This window comes from Eretmochelys imbricata, chromosome 10 (genome assembly GCF_965152235.1).
Source record: "Eretmochelys imbricata isolate rEreImb1 chromosome 10, rEreImb1.hap1, whole genome shotgun sequence".
NCBI lineage: Eukaryota > Metazoa > Chordata > Testudines > Cheloniidae > Eretmochelys > Eretmochelys imbricata.
In genome coordinates this window covers 65945117-65966217 of record NC_135581.1, presented here as the reverse complement: position 1 = coordinate 65966217, position 21101 = coordinate 65945117, and the positions used below count along the sequence as shown (strand labels likewise).

The 21101-nt window shown below is 42.6% G+C and overlaps 1 protein-coding gene across 4 annotated transcripts in view; it reads right to left on the bottom strand.

Annotated features, from left to right (window-relative positions):
- SPPL2A (signal peptide peptidase like 2A) overlaps positions 1-21101 on the bottom strand; it is a 59836-nt gene that overhangs the window by 21524 nt on the left and 17211 nt on the right. For all 4 annotated transcript variants that reach the window (XM_077827512.1, XM_077827509.1, XM_077827508.1 and 1 more), the window contains exons 3-6: positions 18476-18661; positions 17599-17688; positions 10344-10477; positions 3201-3352 (exon numbers count right to left, since the gene is read on the bottom strand). In XM_077827512.1, the coding sequence (XP_077683638.1) occupies positions 3201-3352; positions 10344-10477; positions 17599-17688; positions 18476-18565 (466 nt within the window). In that variant the 5' untranslated portion in view covers positions 18566-18661. The remainder of the gene's footprint in view (positions 1-3200; positions 3353-10343; positions 10478-17598; positions 17689-18475; positions 18662-21101) is intronic.

The following is a 21101-nucleotide window of genomic DNA, read 5'->3' as shown; positions in this document are numbered from 1 at the left end:
AAGGATGTCAAATAAAACCCTCAAGAATGCCATCTAAATTCAGATATGTGGAAGGAATTTACCAAACAACCCAGAAGCCTAGAATAAAGACAGACCCAGAAGCAACCTATATTAGGTATTTTTATATAACAAGAACAGTAAGGTAGCAAAGACATGCACTCAAGAAGTTAGGAAGTGCCAGAATTATTATGGTTGCATGAGCAACCTTAATTCAGCCTCCTTGAAGGTAAGCATTATGATGCAGTCTTCAATTACACAATTACACCATTTTTTCTACAGGACCCCTGCCTCATTCAGCACACAGGATGGATAGTGCTCTCTGAATGGTTAGCTATTCAATATTCATTTTTATCCTCGCCATTTAATATACGATCCCATGTATTGTTTACTGCACACCATCCAAACCCTGCACTGTATACAGAATTATTAGTTCCTTAATGGGTCTCTCTATGGTGCTTTCATCATATCATCTTTACACACGTTAATTTATTTTAATCTCCCTGTGAGATGAGGTGGTACTACCATCCCCATTTTGCACATGGGGAACGGAGGCTCAGTCATCAACAGCCATTGTCCAGCAAGGCAATTACAGTTCAATGACTCACCTGCATAAGGTCACACCAGGGAAATTGCTCAGCCTTGCTTGGAGACTCAGCAATGCCCTCCAGACATGCCCGGACTTGTGTTCTCCAAGCACATGGACTAACACAAGGGCCAACTTCTTGGCCTTTCTCCTTCCCCCACCTACGCTACAAGCAACAAGGACACTCAGAAACTGAGGACTCCAACAGAGGGGACTGGCCCAGGTTTCAAGAGTGAGATCTGTGTACTGTGAACTGCAATATCCAGTGGGGTGAGAAAAACTGATTAGACTGGGTAACATCTAGATTAATAGGATTGAGAGTTTAGATTGCCTGCTTATATTTTATTTCCTTTTGGTAACTAACTGACTTTTTGCCTATCACTTAATATCTATCTTTCATAGTCAATACATTTAACTGTTTATCTTTACCAATGAGTTTGCCTGATGTGTTTGGTAAGGGCATTTGCTTAGGTTTACAAAGGCTGGTGTATATCCACTTTCAATTGACAAAGTGGTGAACTAATTAATAAATCTGTACTGCTCATCTTGAGCAGTACAAGACAGTATATTCCTGAGGTTCAAAGCTGGGGGGATTTGGCTGGTGCCTCTCTCTGTGTGATTCATGAGTGGTGCTGGGAGCATTCATACAATCTAGCTCTGTGTGGGGTCCACATGTGGTTGTGCTGAGTGATAACAGTGCCTGGAGGGGTTTGCTGCTTGTTACTAGCAAAGCATTGTGAGAGACAGCCCATGCTTGAGAGTTAAGGGAGCACAGTGGTCCCACAGTCCCAGGCTGCACCACAGAGATCCCACCACACCTAGGACCTAATTTTTCCAAGTACTTTGCGTTTTTTAGTACTTAGTGTATTTAGAAGAGAACTCCCATGGACTTCTGTTGCAGTTGTGAATACTCAGTACTTCTGCAAACCAGATTGCAGGAGTCTCAAGTTGGCAACCCAGAAAATGAGGAACACACAGTGGCCACCTATGGAAATTTTGCGCAAGACCTTTCCCCAGCCCAGGAAGGATTAACATCATGCCTGGAGTCTGTTTAGGCCTTTTATTCAGGACACCATTTACTGGGTGCACTGATTATCAGAAAACCACAAAATAAACAAATTCAACATAAATCCATCAGCTAACTTTCCCCTGACAAAGGGACTTTTTGCCAAATCATCTCCGCTCCTGGCAACCCTTCTTATAGGCCTGGGTAGTCCGCCTGCTCAAGGGTCTGACATAGGAGCTAATCTCCTTCCTATAGCTCCTCCAGCCCTTATACGAATCAGGTGCTCATTAGGCAATCACCTAATCCCTTCCCAGCTGGGTCTGATAAATTCTTTCTACTGGGTCCAGATGCTGTTCAAGGGGCTCTGCCTAAGAACAGAGCTGGCTGGCCTCAGCTTCCTGGCTGTAAAAAGGGTAGACCACCCAGTTACACTCAACATCACACAGAACTCTGTGGCAGAGGCAGGAATAAAATCAAGTTCTCCAAGGCAGCATTCAACTGCCTTAACAACCAGACTATCCTTTCTCTTCCTGCTACCCCCTGCCTTAATCACCACACCCCTTCCAACTTCTGTAACAAATGAGGCAGGGATCCTGCAGACACCAGCTTCATTCACTACACAACCCACTGAATGAGGCAGGGAGAAAAATAGCAGGTGATCACGGAAAAGTTTCCTTAGGATTGCATCATCTGGAAGATAATTATGTCATTGGTAGCATGTCCAACTTTGTCCAATTAGACCAGGTTTACTTAGGCCATTTGGCTCAACCACAAGACATCTGATGAAACTACAAATCCAAAGTGAGTTTAGATACAACTCATAAATGTAGGTAAGAAGTTGCTTCAAATATTCAGCTACCATATTCCCTCTACAACAGGGATTGGCAACCTTTGGCACACGACCCGCCAGGGTAAGCCCCCTGGCGGGTTGAGCTGGTTTGTTTACCTGCTGCGTCCACAGGTTCAGCCAATCGCAGCTCCCGCTGGCCACGGTTTGCCATTCCAGGCCAATGGGGGCTGCGGGAAGCAGCGCCCAGCGCGGGCCGAGGGATGTGCTGGGCGCTGCTTCCCGCAGCCCCCATTGGCCTGGAATGGCGAACCGTGGCCAGCGGGAGCTGCGATTGGCTGAACCTGCAGATGCAGCAGGTAAACAAACCAGCCCGACCTGCCAGGGGGCTTACCCTGGTGGACCGCGTGCCAAAGGTTGCCGATCCCTGCTTTACAAGGATGAACAAGGGGTACTGTATGCTCTACTACTACTTTTTGTTTTTTTTTTTTTAAACCATCAAGGCAAGGGATCATCTCTCACATATACTTTATCCAAAATAACTATTGCCTCGGCAACCTTAATGGAGAAACAAATTGGCAGGTGGGGGCGGAGGGGAGACAGAGACAGCCTCCTCTCCATCCCCCCCCCCTTTTTAAAAAAAAAAAAAAAAACTCGCTTGACTCTGCTCCCTCAATAAATTGAGAGGGGAGTTATTTAAAAAGAAAAGTTAGCTAAACTTTGACTCCAACTCTGAAATAAAACTAAATTCCATAAAAACTTAACAATGGCATTCAAGGAGAAAATATATTTAAATAAGAAATCAAATGAGAATTACTTCTTACCTAGCCATTTGTAGAAGAAATAAAGTAAGAGCAGCATGGCACAACAGATTACCACAAATATGATAACTGTTAGAGGGGTGAAAGTAACATTTTCCTCTTTCTTTCTTCTTGTTTCTCTGTCTTCAGGGCTTGCCACTGCCTTTAAATCCTCACTGTATAGACAAAAAAAAAATAATGCAGTTATAGACACTGACCATGGACTTAAAAACAAAGCGTTTACCTTGACCCCAATTTTTGTTGTGTTAAGATTTAAGTAAAAAGAAAAGGAGTACTTGGGGCACCTTAGAGACGAACCAATTTATTTAAGCATAAGCTTTCGTGTGAAAGCTTTTTTTTTTTTATGCTCAAATAAATTGGTTAGTCTCTAAGGTGCCACAAGCACTCCTTTTCTTTTTGCGGATACAGACTAACACAGCTGCTACTCTGAAACCTAAGATTTAAGTAGTCACTGGTGGCCCAATTCAGCAAGGTAATTAACCATATGCCTAACTTTAAGCATGTGCATAGAGCCACTGACTTCAAAAGCTAGACATATGCTGAACTACCTTGCTGAAGTTGGTCTTGATTTGTAAAATAACCCACATAGCTGTAAGGTTGATCAGGTAGAACATTAAGATGTGATAGCCTAAAGGAAAAAAAACTTGAGTATTTATTCCGATCTTTCATAATACTATTACTGCAGAAAAATATGAAGTTGAAAGAAAATGGTATGCCAAATTCCCATCATATCCTTTGATATTCTCTCCCAAGACTTTACTTTTCTGTAGGCCCATGCTGTTGTTCCACAAAAGGTCATGATGAAATATTTAATGCCTTCTATTAATCTCTGTTTTTGAGAAAAGGGAGCGTCAATCTTTAAAGAAAACATTCCAACAAAAAAAAGAGTCCAAGTTAGCTCTAAAAGAACAGTCTTAAATGGAAAGAACCTCTCATGCCTTCCTTTTTAGGAGCCACTGGTCCAAAATCTGCTACCATCTGCATTAGTATAAAACCAGAGTAACAGCTAGTCCACATTTGAATTACTATAACAGCCCAGCTGCAGCTGTACCGCTGTAGCGCTTCACTGTAGACACTACCTTTGCGAACAGGAAGGGTTCATCTGTCAACATACCACTGTCTACACAGGGATTCAGACTGGCTTAACTATGTCACTCAGGGGTGTGGATTTTTCACACCCCTGAGCAACACAGCTGGGTCAATCTAATTTTCTAGTGTAAAGTAGCCCCAATTTCACTGATTTCAGTGGAGTTTTCCTGATTAAGCCAGCAGTGAATTTAGCCCAAGGGTGGGCAAATTTTGTGGCCCAAGGGCCACATCGGGGTTGTGAAACTGTATAGAGGGCTGGGTAGAGAAAGCTGTGCCTCCCCAAACAGCCTGGCTCCCGCCCCCATCAACCCCTCCCACTTACCACCCCTGACTTCCCCCCATCAGAACCCCCAACCTACCCAACTCCACCTGCTCCTTGTCCCCAACTGCCCCCTCCCATGACCCCCGCCCCAAACCGCCCTCCTGTTCCCCATCCCTTGACTGCCCTCCCGCCAGAACCTCCGTCCCATCCAACCGCCCCCTGCTCCCCGGGACCCCCTGCCGCTTATCCAATCCCTCCACCGCTCCGCCCCTTTACCATGCTGCTCAGAGCAGAAGGAGCTTGCAACCCCGCTGCCCAGCTGGAGCCAGCCACACCGCCTGCCAGGAGCGGTGGGCCAGAGTGCTGGTGGCGCGGTGCACTGAGGCTGCGGGAGAGGGGGGACAGTGGGGGAGGGGCCAGGGGCTATCCTCCCCGGCCGGGAGCTTATGGGCCGGGCAGGACGATCGCTGGCTGTAGTTTGCCCACCTCTGATTTAGCCCAAGAACTCAAAACCACTGAAAATATAACTGTCACCGACAGGCACAAGATCTGATAAGTGTTTTGGAGCTTGTTCTCTCTCATTAAGTGTCTGCGAAAACATTAGTGTCAGCAAAATCCAGTCAGTCAACCACCAGTTTTTCTGCCTCTACAGTCCGTAATTAAACAGGGAGGGAAAGAGAAATAAAGCAGTGTCATTAAAAGTAACATTTCTTCAAGGTTGTAATACAAATGTGTTCCATATTTACAAAAAGGAAAGGAGTACTTGTGGCACCTTAGAGACTAACCAATTTATTTGAGCATAAGCTTTCATGAGCTACAGCTCACTTCATCGGATGCAACCATATTTACACCTTACCACAAGAAATAATCACACTGAAACTGTTGCACCAAACAAAACAACTAAAACCCTTTAACCATACAGGCAAACTACCTCTCTCATAGTATGGACGCTTGTGAAACTTTCCCAGTCAGACATCTCACTCCCCCCAGTCCTAAAGCCAATGTATCTCCAAATGCTGGCATGCTGAAAAGGCAATAGTTATCTTACAAAATCAACAGGAGAAAGAATTTCCTAGGTGTATTACAGACTTCCTGTGAGGATTTGTTTTAAATTAATGGCTTACAAATCTGGAGGAGCATATTTTCAAGGTGTGCAGATTTTAATATGTTTCTTAAAGACACATTAGCTTCATAGGTTTCCCAATAAATGAAGTGACACCACGTATTTTGTTGGATTTTTGACACTTTGAATACAGTCCGAGTCCTACATACAACATGTGGCTCCAACTTTCCCCCCACCCCCAAAAATGCTGTTTCCACTTTCCATTTCCCCAGCCTTTCTCAGGGGAAAAATCCACACCCGAGACATAGCTATGCCAACCAAGCTTCTAACATACAGTGCTAGGTTGACAGAAGAATTCTTCCATCGATCTAGCTACCACCTCTTTGGGAGGTGGATTACCTATACTGATGGCAACCCCTCTCATTGGCATAGGCAGCGTCTACACAAGGAGTGGGCAAACGTTTTGGGCCGAGGACCACATCTGGGTGGTGAAATTGTATGCAGGGCCGGGGCAGGGGGTTGGGGTGTGGGAGGGAGTGTGGGGTATGGAAGGGGGTGCGGTGTGCAGGAACGGGCTCAGGGCAATGGATTGGGACAGAAAAGGGATGCAGGGTGTATGAGGGGGCTCAGGGAAGGGGGTTGGGGTGAAGGACGGGTGTGGACTGCGGGAGAGCTCAGGGATGGGGGGCCACAGGGCTCCACACACTGCCCTTGCCACGCCTCCAGGTACCTCCCCTGAAGCTCCCATTGGCCAGGAATAGGAAACTGCGGCCAATGGGAGCTGGGGGGGGGGGAAGGGCAGTGCCTGGAGGCAAGGGCAACACACAGAGCCCTTTGCCCCCGCCCCCTCCCCCCAGGCCCTAGGGACGTGGTGCCAGCCATTTCTGACAGCGGTGCAGGGCCTGTAGCACCATGGGGGGGCAATCCTGTGGCTGTAGTTTGCCCACCCCGGTCTACACTGAAGCAGTACAATGGCACAGCTGCAGCTGTGCTGCTGTAACATTTTAAGTGTAGACATGCCCTTATTCCGCACTAAGCGCACCTTTGTATGGATTAGTGTGAATTTGGAAATAGATTAACCTAACTACTACATACTCACTTCTGTGTAGACAAGCCCTTAATGATGAGGAATGTCACACATGGAGTTTCACAAAACTTCACTTCCCCCAAAAAGTCAGTTGTCACTGCCACCCCTTTCCCCCAAAAGGAAATTAGTCCCCCCTTACCATATTGTGGGCCTTGCCCTAATCCTGCAGGAAGCCCTCATTCAAGCCCTTTCAAATCGTTTCCTTAGTGTCAGAGGATTCCCTCTGCTCATATATGGATCACCTCCAAAGGGAATCCCCAGCCTGCTGCAGATGCGGCTTTCTACCTCTGCCTTTAAAAGGCTGGGTTGTAGAGCTCAGCTGGCTACGTGTGGGAGCCAGCTGCACTGGACTAGCAGACAGGGAAAAATGCCTCTCCCAATAGTGGTATCTCATCAGATTGCGGGGCAGTGGCTCTCCTTGGCAGCCACCCTGAAGAAAGAAGATGGGGCACAGGCCAGCTGGTCACCCCCAGAAACCTATGGTGGGGACAGGATTGTCAAGGCCTCTCCTCTCAAGAAGACTCCTGGGGGGGGGCGGGTGCAAAGAAGCAGTGTAGAGGATGGGGGTAGTGCGGGATTAAGGCACAGAAGTTTGGAGGGTTGGGGGTAAGTGACTGCAAGATCTGGGAAGGGCTCAGGTCAACAAGTACCTAGTGAGGTGCGCAGGGTGGACAGGGAAGGAGCCAGGGAAGGGAAGTGGAGAGGGCTGAAAGAGGAGGGCATGGGAGAGCACAACTGTAGAGTAAGTAAGACTTGGGGCAGAAGGAGGGGAAGATAGCAGAGATATTAAAATATGTTAAAAATTCAGTTATTGTTTATTTGGCAACATAATCATCTAACTGGTAACTCTCAATTCTAGTTATAGAGCTATCCTTTCTCCGAGAGCTGTATCACATCACAGTTATTCTTAACCGTGGCTAAAAAAACCCCACCCAGATGGGCAGATAAGGGAAACCCCCAAGGTTACGGATATGGAAGTATATGCCAAAGAAGAACAAGAGGCACATGGGCTGGTGTATGCCACAAGCCTCTGCTTAGGAAGATTTCTGAAGAGAGAAGTTAAAAAAAAAAAAAAAAAAGGCTGCTGGTGGCCAGCTTCTCTTTTGCCTCCCAAGACAGCAGTATCTAGTGACTTTCTCCCCATGTAGAGACACACCAACTACACATTTTACTTCCAGAGAGAGAGAACCACTCTCCCCCAGGAAACACTGCCCTGCATACCTGTTTCCCAGAAGCATTTATCCCCACTCCTAGATAAATGACTGCTCTCTCCATGAAAGACGAGCACTGTCCACACTCTCTCAATGTCTCTCCTCTCCCACCTGCAGGCTTCCATTTTTCATACAGGTCTTTACACAAAGACACCAACATCTGCTTATGCATACTGCCTTCAGTGGGATACTATTTCTCCCCACCCTAAAAGGGAACAGCAGGGGGGAAGGGTTTTTCTCAGTCAGATTCCAACAAAAGAGAAAGCAAGAGAAAAAACTTCAGCAAGGGAGTGGTGGAAGAGAATTGGCTGAAGCACAGACCCAGGGGTATGTGCCCATGTTAGCCTGATGCTCTCCACCTAAACTATGAGATACAGTATGGAAGATCTGAGGTCTGGCTTATGCTTCTAGCTGTATAGGATATGGACTCATCAACAGAGAAGACTGGATTTAAACTGAGCCCAAGTGAAGAAGTGATTGAAGGGGGAGCGGGGGGAACCTGAAGGAAAAACCCCACGAAGCCATATTGAATTAATGTTTATTTTCAGCATGAAGTTAACACACATTCAGAGATTATAAAATCAGAAGGGACCACCTTGATTATCTATTCTCACCTTCTGCATAACACAGGCCATAGAACTTCCCCAAACTAATTCCTATTTGAACTAGAGCATATCCTTTTAGGAAAAATCCAATTTTGTTTTTAAAGATGTCCATGATGGGTAACCCACCACAATTCTTGGTTAAGTTGTTCCAGTGGTTAATTACCCTCACTGTTAAAGATCTGTGCCTTATTTATAGCCTGAATGTATTCAGCCTCAGCATCCAGCTATTAGATTGTTATACTTTTGTCTGTGAGACTGAAGAGCCCTCTATTACCAATCTTTGATCCTCCTGTAGGTACTTATTAGATGATAATCAAGTGTAACCTTCTCTTTGTTAAGATAAAGAGACTGAACTCTTAGAGTCTATCGTTATAAGGCATATTTTCCAATCCTTCAATCATTCTCGTGGCTCTTCTCTGAACCCTTCCCAACTTATCCAAATCCTTCTTGACTTATGGACATCAGAACTGGACACAGTATTCCAGCAACAATTACACCAGTGCCAAAGGCAGGTAATGTAACCTCCTTACTCCTGCTTGAGATTTCTGTTTTATACAGCCAAGGATCACATTAGCCCGTTTGGCCAATGTCACCATAAGTGAGATGTAGTCCAATACTGCATTCCATAGATGCAGTAGCTGTTTATCTGACATAGGAGCTTTGTTTTAAAAAAGGCTTCCGGCTACACTGAGTACCTACTGGGTTTCCCCTCTGTAAAAATAGAATATTTTTTACTGCAGTTAGGTGGATGAAGTTTTTGTAGTTACTCACAACGGTTAATATGAAGTCTCTGTCTTTTCTAATTTCCTAGTATTCTCACATTTTCTTCACAGAAACACATAGTTGATTACCTCCTTCCCCTGCATGGCGATTTAGCCAGATGTGACAAACCAAAACACTTATTCACACCCTGTACTGTACATGAACAGGATTTAAGACTATTCAAAATTTTAATTTTTCTCCACCTTCAGTTACACAGAGAATTTCCCCCTTTGAAGCATGAATGGCTATCCTGGTTTCCTTTAAAGTGTTTATTGTCAACTTACACATGCTTTATGCCTCATTTCTAGATATACGAGGTTAGCACCATTTAATGGACTCTCAAGACTATGCAGGATGTTATTTATTTATGCCTAATACAGTTTAAAAAAAACTGACATGCCAGCCTTTCATGATGGCAAGCAATGCATGCAGATGAAATTATGGTGATCAGGTGTCATAACAGTATGGGGATATTCTTACACTGCCTTATTCTCACTGTTGGCTTTCACTTTCAATGTCATTAATTTATTTGCTAGGTTTATGCCTTTTAGTAGTTCAGACTTCTCTTTTTTTGAGCTTAGCCCAATTCTTTAGTGTAGGAATCAATTTTTTACAGTACTGGATATGCCTTTATCCTGCTAGTGTTCCTGGGAGAGCACTAGATTAGGTGAATTATATTTTTGAAGTGAAAGAGATAAAAAGCTAAAGCCAGTATCTTAAAGTGGCAGATTTCTTAACGTCCTATGCATTTATATAGTCCCCATTGCCATGTGTAGCTGAGCACCTCCCAATGTTTAATGTATTTATTCTCACAAAACCTCTGAAGTAGAGAAGTACTACTATCCCCATTCTACAAATGGGGATCCTAGGCACAGGAAGACCACGATTGCCAATGGTCTCACAGGAAATCTGTGGCAGAACAGGAATTGAACCTCAGTCTCCCAAACCTCAGGCTGATGCCCCAACAACTGGACCATCCTTCCTCTCATATCCATTACCACTACCACCAGATATTTAGATCTGCATTTTACATTGCTTAATAGATTATATGGTTTAACAGAACTTACAGCTCTGATATTCCACTCCAGTAGCCTCCCAGTGCCACAGTGAGCACAGCAATTAGAAAGATGACAACCATACTGTAGTCAAACTCTGGCAAAGATGGTGAATAGAGTGTCACGTTAATCCTAGCTCCAAGGGTCTGAAAAATGATAAATGTATCAGTTACATATAACAGCATAGGCTCTTTATGACAGGCAGAGTATGCAGTGCTTATCCTGTTTTTAAAAAGATCGATGTTATCTTCACCTTCTGCTGCAAACTGGATCAGTGTGTGTCAATTTTACCTACCTACTATGTACAAAGATGTGACAGATATGACAAACACATATTTTAGTGTGACAGATATGTCACAGATATGTCTAGTTTACGTGACAGATATGACAAACACAGATCTAACTTGGGGACTATTGTAGCAACTTTATAAATGTTATCTGCATTTTTGTGAGTTAGACCTCAGAAGCATGAAAACATCAGACTTTTATTGAGACACACTAAATGATATGGAGTCCATAGAATATTTATAGACCTTTGTATCAATAAGTTACATGTGTGTTCCTGGCTCTATGGTTGCGTTTCCTGTGAAATCTGGAAACACTAGAGTGTGGTTAATTCAAAAATCACTTGAGGTAGTTAATGCAGTGCTGTTATACAGATACCCAGCTGCTGAAGCTCCACACCCTATATAATTTTCTGTGTAATGTTTTTGTTCTAAAATAAGTGCACAGTTCTCTGTGAAACCTGTCTGATAACTGGTAACTCGGTCATTGTTCCTGGAGAGAGTCAATTGCAGGTGCTGAGCTACATCAGACCTTCTGGGATAATCACAGTGAATTTTAGGAAGACTAGAGCCTACATCCCTGTTCTGATGGGAGACAGACAATGGCCCTGTCCCAAAAGAAGTAATGGCTAGAGGCTTAAGACCTAAGGAAGCATCCCTAGAAGAATTCAGAAGGTGGGTAAGAGGCACAGTTACCCCCAAACTGTGCCATATGTGGTGGCAGTGTGTGCAACCTAAGGCAGTGGTGAATTGATAGTAAGTGCCAACAGCGGTGAAAGTAAGTACCGTAGAAGGGGGAAAAAAAAAAGAAAACACACTGACAAGGATCTCATAGTCTTTTTGGGAAAAGAATAGTGACAAGATAGACAGAAAAATGAATAATGAACTACTGAAGAAAAATCTAGTTGAGATTTGCAAAGAGAGACAGACGAGTTCTCAGGAGCTGACAAAAGCACAGCTAATTCATCTACTATATATGAAGGACCTGAAAAGAAACAATGGTCCACCCAGCTCAGTGGCAGAGAGTCCAGCAGGAGGGGAAAACCTTGGTTACAACTCCTGAAGAGAAGCAAGGAAGAGGACAATAGACCATACTGCACCCAAACCAAACCCACTACTTCTGCCAAGTTCCTGGAAAAATATATAGGTAGCGAAAAAAGTTGCAGCTAGAAAGAGAGACTGAACTTGAAAGCCCAGCTGCTTGCAGAACAAGAGTGGGAGACAGCTAACCCCAAAAAGCAGTGTCAGCACATGAGCTGGAAGAGAAAGGAGCATCACAGGAACTCAACAGGGACAGACTGTACCATCAAAACCCTATTCCAGTAGATGGAGACAGACCATATATACCTGGTCCAGCGGGAAGCTCTGACTCCGAACGATATCCTTTCTTTAGAGAAGGGGAACACATGGATGTATTTTTAAATGCCTTTGAAATGAAGTGTGAATTGAAATAAGTGGGATGGGCAGACACACAGACAAGCTGTGGTGTCTGGTTCCACTACCAAAAGTGAAGGCCTTAGATCAGTGGTGGACAACCGCAGTTCGCCATTCCCGGCCACTGGGAGCTGCAGGCAGCCGTGTGAATATAAACGACCTGTCTGGTGGCCCACCAGCGGATTACCCTGACAGGCCACAGGTTGCCCACCACTGCCTTAGATGCTTTCACCCATATAGAGAGAGGGCTATAAAGATTACAAACTATGTAAAAAAGCCTAATTGCAAAAGTTTAAACTGACCTCCCCTGGCCTAAAATCATGGTTAATAGACGAAAGCCCTAGAAAGTTGTGTTTAGCAGAGAAACTGGTAGACCATTAGCCAATAGTCAGCCTGGGAGTCATGGAAAACTTAATAGGGATGGAACTGGATCACAGAGCATGGACTGGGCCCAAGCAGAGACCCATATTCAAGGGGGGACGACCTGCTCCAAGGCAGAGAGGCCACCTCAGAGAAAATCCTGGGGAAGATGTGGAAAAGCAATGTCATAAGTGACAAACTGCAAGGGATTTCCCAATCTGACTACTGAGACCCAAAGCAGTCCTGCAAAGCCATCCTGCACTCCAAGCTTACAGTTAACTGGGCAACAATCTCCAGAGGGAGCAAGTTCAGTGGAACAGTTCACCTGTTCCATATGATGTGCATGCTGATGTGGCTACACCTCAAATCACTGCACCCATGTCCTGCTGACCCTCCTTGGTGCAGACCTATCCGGTTCCCAGTGGGAAAGGAAGGTGAAAATAAATGGAAAAAGATTCTGAGACCACCGGGACCATAATTAAAACCCAAATAGTGAAAGCCTATGAAATGCTGAAAGGCTGTGAAATCTGGTTTAAAGTTCCTGGTGTAAAAGCCTCCACTCTACCTGCAGCACAGATTTCTGTGCAGCCCCAGGAAGGGTCAGGAGTATTGGCTGTAGGTGTCTGAAAGGATACTGTTTTTGGTCTGCTTCTTGGAAATTACACTAATTTTCAAACAAGGCCCACACCCCTTCTCCTTGTGAAAGTGACTTGCTTGTATCAGGTGCTGACAGCTATCTGTAATCATGCAGGTAAGGGTGTCAGTGACTATGCAAGTGGAGGGGCAGAGAGAAGGGGGAGGGGAGAGGAGTGTCAATTAACTCCTAACTGTAACATACAGGAAGCCCTGTTAAGATCAAGTCACCTTCCCAGCACAGCCAAACAAATACCTGATACTAGGAGGTGGGGAGAGGAAGTCAAGCTGAATTCTCTGACACCTGGAGCCCAGGTGACGGGGATCATTCTCTGCCCATCCATACCAGGGAGCCTGAGACAGAACAGAGCCTGGTGGTGGCTAAGTCTTTAGCTGCCTCAGCATCCCCACTTTCAGCTGAAGAGCTCTGCCGGAACTGTGTCACCCACCCAAGTAAAGTGTAAAACAGTTGTCTGGGACATTGCAAAGGTTACTACAGCCAGGACCTGGGGAGGGGAATTGTCTTTCCAGCATCTGTGACTGCCCAATGATCTGTGAAAACGTAAGTGCTCTGAGCAAGGTGGAGGAGAAACCACTGCTCGCCTCATCTCAGTGTAGGAACAGAAGGCCGACGCAGTGGAGTGAGGGATCGATTCTCTTCCTCCCCCCCCAGAGAATGAGGTTATACCACAGGAGTCCCCAGGCTTGATTTCTGAGGTGGTGAGGCAGATAAATGAATTTGGCTATGGGGGAGGATTGAAGATACTCTTGCCCAAGACTTGGGAAGCCTCAGCTGTTAAAAGCAGTATGTGGTTAAGAGCTACTTCATAGGGAGCCAGATCTAACCTAGTTCCCCCTTCTCTCCAAAGAATTGCTTTCTAGGCTATGCCAAAGAGGTGGAGGTGAGGAATCCCCAACCCATTATTGAAGCAACTGACACTTTGAGGAACAAAGGGTTAGCATCTTCACTCCCTGAAAGCTACATAGGAGCTGGAAGTGTGAGGACCCAAGTCTCAAGTTCTCATCCAAAAGGTTTTGGGGTGACCAGAGTAAGCAGGAGTGCATGAAAGCTCCCCCTGCAGATCCATTCCATAAGTTCTAAAGAGAAAAAAATACATGTGATGGTCATCAAATGGCATCAAAATACATGCATCTGTATGTGAATGATGTATGCCTGCTTGTTGTGAGAATGTTTATTATATAAGTAGGTGAAACATGAAATTGTAAGAGGTAATGGCAGACATACCATCCAGGAAACACGCCTGTGAGACCCACTAAGATGCTGGTCGGGCACCCTAGCAACCCTTTCTCTATGGTCATATCTGTCCCATCTCCCCCAACATAGGCATAACTTTGAGACTGTTTTATCAACTTTAAAAATGTTAACTACATTTTTGAGAGCCAGCCTTCAAAGCATTAACATTTCAAACTATTATACTGAGATGTTCCAAATGACATAGGTCTATGAATATTTTAAAGACCTTTTGTATCAGTAAGTGTGATATGTTCCTGGTTGAGTTTCCCAGGAGAGACCCAGGGACCGCTTTGTGCCAATTGGCAGAGGTCATTGGGGGTGGGGGGAGAAGGAGGTGGGCATACAGATTACTGGTCAGTAATCTCAGTGTCTGAGATCTACATATTAGGTCCCCATATAACATTATGTAAGGCCTCCAGCGAAAGCCTGTGTCATACTGGTCATCATAATCATTGTGAGATGTATGTTCAGAAAATATGTGAGGAGTTACGTATATATACACACTAAAAATTATGCTCTAAGTCTGAAAGTTAATGCAGATCACCGAAAGGTGATCCACGCACTGCCATCAGGCACCTGGAAAGAGGAAAGCTTCTCTCTCTTTGGCTGGTCATGTGCAAACTGAGTATTGTATGGTTCACAATGGACGCCCAATTATAGACTGAGCAAAATGCTAGTCAATAGATTGCAAGCAATGCAGTAAAAACAAAAACAGCAGGGGTTACCACATTTAGGATTAAAGACAAAGATTTTTTGGAACCACATCTGGGGAGCAGATCAAGCCCCAGTTATCCCTCACCAGGGGGAGCAGGCTGCCAGTGTGCTTGGCCTCATGAAAGAAGGGTCAGCCAACCTGGTCACACTGAGAAGGACTTTGGGTTAAAGCAGTATCTTATTAGACAAGAAGGCATCTTGTTAGTTGAGTTTAGGCTTTAGAATGCATGTTATGATTTTCTCTTATGTGGAACCTTACATAGAAGAAGATTTGGAATATTTCTGTTTGCTACCATATGAATCTCTGTTTTTTGTTAAATAGACTTGTTTTTAAATAAAGAAAATACAAGTTTAAGTGCTATATATTGAGCAGAGCTTTGTTCTAAGGTGCAACTAGTAAGCTGTAGAGTACTGTTCCCCTGGGAACAGCAGGCCTGGTAATTCTGTGAGCGTCCAGGACAAGGGGCTGAGCACCAGAGGGAGATGCTTGGAGGACTCGGGGGTTGGAGTGTACCTACTGCATGCTCGTGTGCACAACAGACAGTAGAGCCCACATGGGTTGAGAACACTTGTGTTGCCTGTGGCTGTCAGGGTCAAACAGTTGATCCCTGGCAGACACAGCTTCCTCACACTAAGGGCAGGTGGCAGCAAGGTGCCTAACAACCTTGGGTAACCCAGGAAGTATCACATGATGGAATCTGGAATTACTAAGGGGTGATTAATGCAAAATCCCACTGCTGTTATGCAGATACCCAGCTGCTAAAGCTTTGCCACCTAAGGAAAGGGGCACTGACCAGTTTTACCTGTTTCAGGTGGCCTGGGAAACAAAGGCCCCAAAACCATGTAAAGCATCAGCCTGAGCTGACTAAGCAGCCCTGATTTTGATCCAACAAATGGACACAAACCTTTAACCAAGGGGGCAAACCCTACTCAAAGGGTTTGAAGGACTAATGACCTACTACGTCCCCACATGGAAGTTGGGCGACATCTGGTAACCTGTGTTTAGACTGTATTGTTTTGTTACAGATTTTCTGTGTAACGGTTTTGTTCTAAAATAAGTTTACTGTGCTCTGTGAAAACTGTTTGGCCACTGTCATTGCTCCTAAAGAAAGAGAGTGAACTGCAAGTTCAGAGCTAGGTCAGATCTGCTGGGATAATCACAGTGAATTGCAGGGGGACTGCAGCCTAAATTCCAGATCCGAGAGGATATGGTACAGGACCCTGCCCAGAGAGAGGTGACAGAAGCCTGAGACCTAAGGGGGCAGCCATGGAGCAGACCACAGAGTGGGTCTGAGGTGCTGTTACCCTGAAACTGTAACACTATATACTTAGAATGAATTGATATAGTGGGATAACAGCATTTCCCACTGCAATGCAGGAGACCTGGAAGCAACCTTATAATTCATGCTGAGGGAGTACACTAGGCACTCCAAGGAGGGATGATACTACTTCTTGACCCCTAAAACAACTTGAGAAGTTGTGCACCTGGACCACGTACCTGTTAGTGCACTAGAATATACTGAGTGTTGTCAAAGTAATCTGCACTGTACAAATACATGCAGACACAAAAGGAGGAAGCTGCAGTAGTCAAGGTAAAACATAACCATTGCATGGAAAAGACATTCTGCAGTGCGAATACAGAAGGAAAGACAGATATCAAAGATAATGCAGAGGAAGAGCGAACAGATTTGTGAATAGCCTGGATGTGGGAGAAGAACAAGAGAGGAACCAAACATGACAAGCAAGTTTGGCCATAGGGAATACAGTGGAGTTGCCAATAGAGATGAGGAAGGGTGGATTCAATAGTGAATGAATGGAATATGCTAGAAACATATTGATGACTATTTTACTTTCTATTCAAGGAATATCACAAATTTTAGAAAAATATAATCTTAATTATCTGAACATCAGAGGGGCATTGAATACATTTGGAAATCTGAAGTACCTTTTGATGCAGTTAATAGAACTAAGGAAAATTACCTTGTTTTGAATTACTGAGCTTCAGATAATCAAGGTCGTATATAACATGAAAGAAAAGTGAATTGCTATCGGTTATTGGAACATTAGCATTGTATATTGCACTGTCACACTATAATGAAAGTAATTCACATGTGATGTTTGGTTTTGTCCTATACAGCATCCCATATGTCAAAAGGAAGAGTTGCTGGCTATTGGTCATGTTATTGTCAGCTCTATATTCTCTTCTAACTCAGTGTCAGTCTTTTTCTAATCTGTACATTTCAATAAAGTGTAAAAACAGATCAGTCCATGAACAAGTGGACAACTGCAATAAAGTCTGCTCTATACTATAGGCTGAAGGAACACTCTTACAGATTAGCCTGAAAGAGTCAAAGAGCAGGTTAATGCTTTCATGACTGAAATCTCAATCTATCTTCATTTTCAGAGAAAGGGGAAGACAGATATTGTCTAAACACATGAATCAAGGAAAAATATAATATGCATGCCTAACTGGGCACTGCCTGATAAAAATATTGGGGCAGATCATCATATAATGATGATCATAAATGTAATTATGAAAATATTTATACAAATCATAAATGATTACAGTATTTTATCAGTCACTTACCTGCTGCATATCCATTATATCATTATATCTTACAAGAGCAACTGGAATGGTTACATTTTGTACATCAGTCTTGTTACCTGAAGGAGAAGACTAAAACATAAAACCTATATAAGAGGACTTGATAGCATATTTGCAGAACACAACTCTATATGCAGATTATCCTCTGAATGCCAGTATTTATGTTCGCAAACAAAAATCAGCAGACATGATTCAAAGCTACAGAGAAAAACTCTCACACAGTTTAAGGAAAACTATGCTACACACACTGGAAGGCTGACATTATTGACCCAGAGATATTCTGGTAAATGTTTTATGCAGATAATCAAAACCCAATAGTTTGACTCTGATAACCCACCTTTCAGAACAAGTTTAACTCAGTTTTTTTTAAACTAACAATTATCAACGATAATCTACTATTAATATTGTATTTTGCTGTATTGAATGTATTTGCGCAAACTGCAAATATAAGTATAATGTACATAAAAAGATATCCAGTATTTTAAAAAGAGCAAGAAAAACAGGACATGCATGTCTGGCAAAGTGATAAGACATGATCTAAAATAACTGTTCTTATCTTTTAGTTGTTACTGTCAATTTTTTTCCTTTTGTTCTTCTGTATTAGTTGATATTTTTAGTGATTTTGTTTTCTGTAGCAATGATTGTGTACAGGTACTGGATTATATTAATGCTTAATAAAATGTAAAATTTTCACTTAAAAGATTATGCAACTAAAATTAGTAGAAAACAACAGAGATAAGCTTTTTCATTTAGTAGTTTGAGTATAACGAATAGGCAACCACAGAGGTCAAAATACAATAAATGCAACTAAGATAATGTCACTTTAATGAAGATTAAGCCATAGAATGTTAGAACTTACTAGACCAGTTTTACTGGCAATCAACAGCATTTTAGCACCATGACTTTGAGCAGTTCTCGCTTTATCCACAAATGAGCAGTTTCCCCTCATCACTACAACTGCCTTGTCCTTTATTACAAGAGTAGAAGGAACTTCAGAATTACTGCAGAACACTTTGGAGGTCAAGTTCTCCAAACTACTGGAAGCCTATAAAAATCAAAAGTTGTATAAAAGTTAAAACTAAAAATCAAAGATTAATTTCCAATATGGTTTCTCCCATTTATTTATCACACAAAAACATTTATTTACAGGGAGTAAATAGACCTACTAAGAAATATAATGGGATCGTTGACTCAGCAATGTGGATTCAAAATAGGAAATCAGTAGCAGGAGAGGAATAAACTTTCAGGGAATGTTCATGTGGAGTCATTGCAATACTAAGATCACAAAACCAATTTAAAAGTATAGCAATAAGCAACTAAGTATATTTGAGATTTCTGAACCAGTCTTAACTCCTTTACAGCCTATTCCAAGGCCAATGCTACTCTGTAAACTAGTCTTTAGAATATGTTATTATGAGCAACAGACAGCAACTCTCTAGAGAATCCAACTATTTCATACACAAGTTTCACCAGCCAAAGAAACAGTGACTCTCATACATATCCAAACTCTGGTTCTATTGCAACACTCACATCAAGACAGTAGGCTAGCCCTAAAACAAAGTAGTAGTAGTTTAAATAATTTTTTCATATATTTAATTTTAGTTTTTAAAACTCTTTTTTAAAATAGGACTTAATAAATAAGTTGTTTTCTTTGGCTAGTCAAGTTATGTTTGGCCACAGTAGGTCCTTAACAGAAGCATGGCTGTTACACTTCCTCTGATTTTGTACTGAGTCAGCCTTGTTTATGAATCAAGGGAAAGAATATTTCTCTCAATTATTTCCAAACCTATAGCATTTACCAATCACATCAAGGGCAGCAAAAGGAAAGGAAAAAACCTCTTTAACATGTATATGTGGGATTTTTCTGATCTTAGCTCAAGGACAAGTTTTGACCAAGAGTAAGGCATGGCAATATAAATTCCAAATAATCATTAAAATACTGTTTTAACATATACATTTTAGTATTTTACGCAAATGCACATGCTGACCAATATTGGCAATCCTTGTTTTAAACAGATCAGGTTCCAAAATAAGGTGTATTCTATACAAAATCACTTCACTCAAAGTGTGTCCAAGAACACTTAACTGAAATAGTTTTAAAATCTAGTTTATTTTTCTCCATTTGTGACATTTATTTTTTTGAGATTCATTCAGTCTGGAAAACAACAAAAGTCAATTTTACTTTCATTTATAGCCATTTTAACTTTTTTTTGCCAGGAACTGAGTTGATACTAAAATATCAGCGTTACGAACACTTGGGGAGTAGGTGAGTGTTTAAATCTAAACATGATACTTTGCTGATTTTTATTTCTCTCAACTTTCATTAATGCATTTCAATATTAGGTTTTGAAAGTTTTTTTTAAAAACATAAAATTTGGTGTCTTAACAGCACGACAGTATCATTTTGGGTATTGTAGAAGTTGGGCTTACTCTTAAATATTCACAGTGCTAAATTTAAGAAAATTCTTTTTTTATGGTTATTCTTGACAGAAGATAAGCAGTGGTACCAATTTAGAAGTTATCCTAATGAGAACACAGAACATAAGAACAGCCATACTGGGTCAGAGCAATGGTCCACCTAGCCCAGTATCCTGTCTTCTTACAGTGGCTAGTGACAGATGCTTCTGAGGGAATGAACAGAATAGGAAATCATCAAATGATCTATCCCCTATTGCCCATTCCCAGTGTCTGGCGAACAGAAGGTAGAGACACTCAGAGCATAGTGTTGCAGCCCTGCCCATCCTGGCTAATAGCCATTGATGGATCTATCCTCCAGGAACTTATCTAGTTCTTTTTTCTTCTCCAAGCTGAAATCCCAGTCTTTTTAATCTCTCCTCACACAAAAGCTGTTCCATACCCCTAATCATTTTAGTTGCCCTTCTCTGTTCCTTTTCCAATTCCAATATATCTTTTTTGAGATGAGGCAACCAGATTTGCATGCAGTATTCAAGATGCGGGTGTACCATCAATTTATATAGAGGCATTATGATATTTTCTGTCTTATCTATCCCTTTCCTAATGGTTCCTAATATTCTGTTAGCTTTTTTGACTGCCACTGCACATTGAGCAGATGTTTTCAGAGAACTATCCACGACTCCAAGATCTGTTTGAGTGGTAACAGCTAATTTAAACCCCATCATTTTGTATGTATAGTTCAGATTATGCTTTCCAATGTGCATTACTTTGCTTTTATCAATACTGAATTTCATCTGCCATTTTGTTGCCCAGTCACCCAGTTTTTTGAGATCCCTTTGTAACTCTTTGAAGTCTGCTTTGGACTTAATGATCTTGAGTAATTTTGTATCATCTGCAAATTTTGCCATCTCATTGTTTCCCCTTTTTCAGATAATTTATGAATATGTTGAACAGTATTGGTCTCAGTATTGGTCCCCCTGGGGGATACCACTATTTACCTCTCTCCGTTTTGAAACGGACCATTTATTCCTAACCTTGGTTTCCTATCTTTTAATCAGTTACTGATCCAT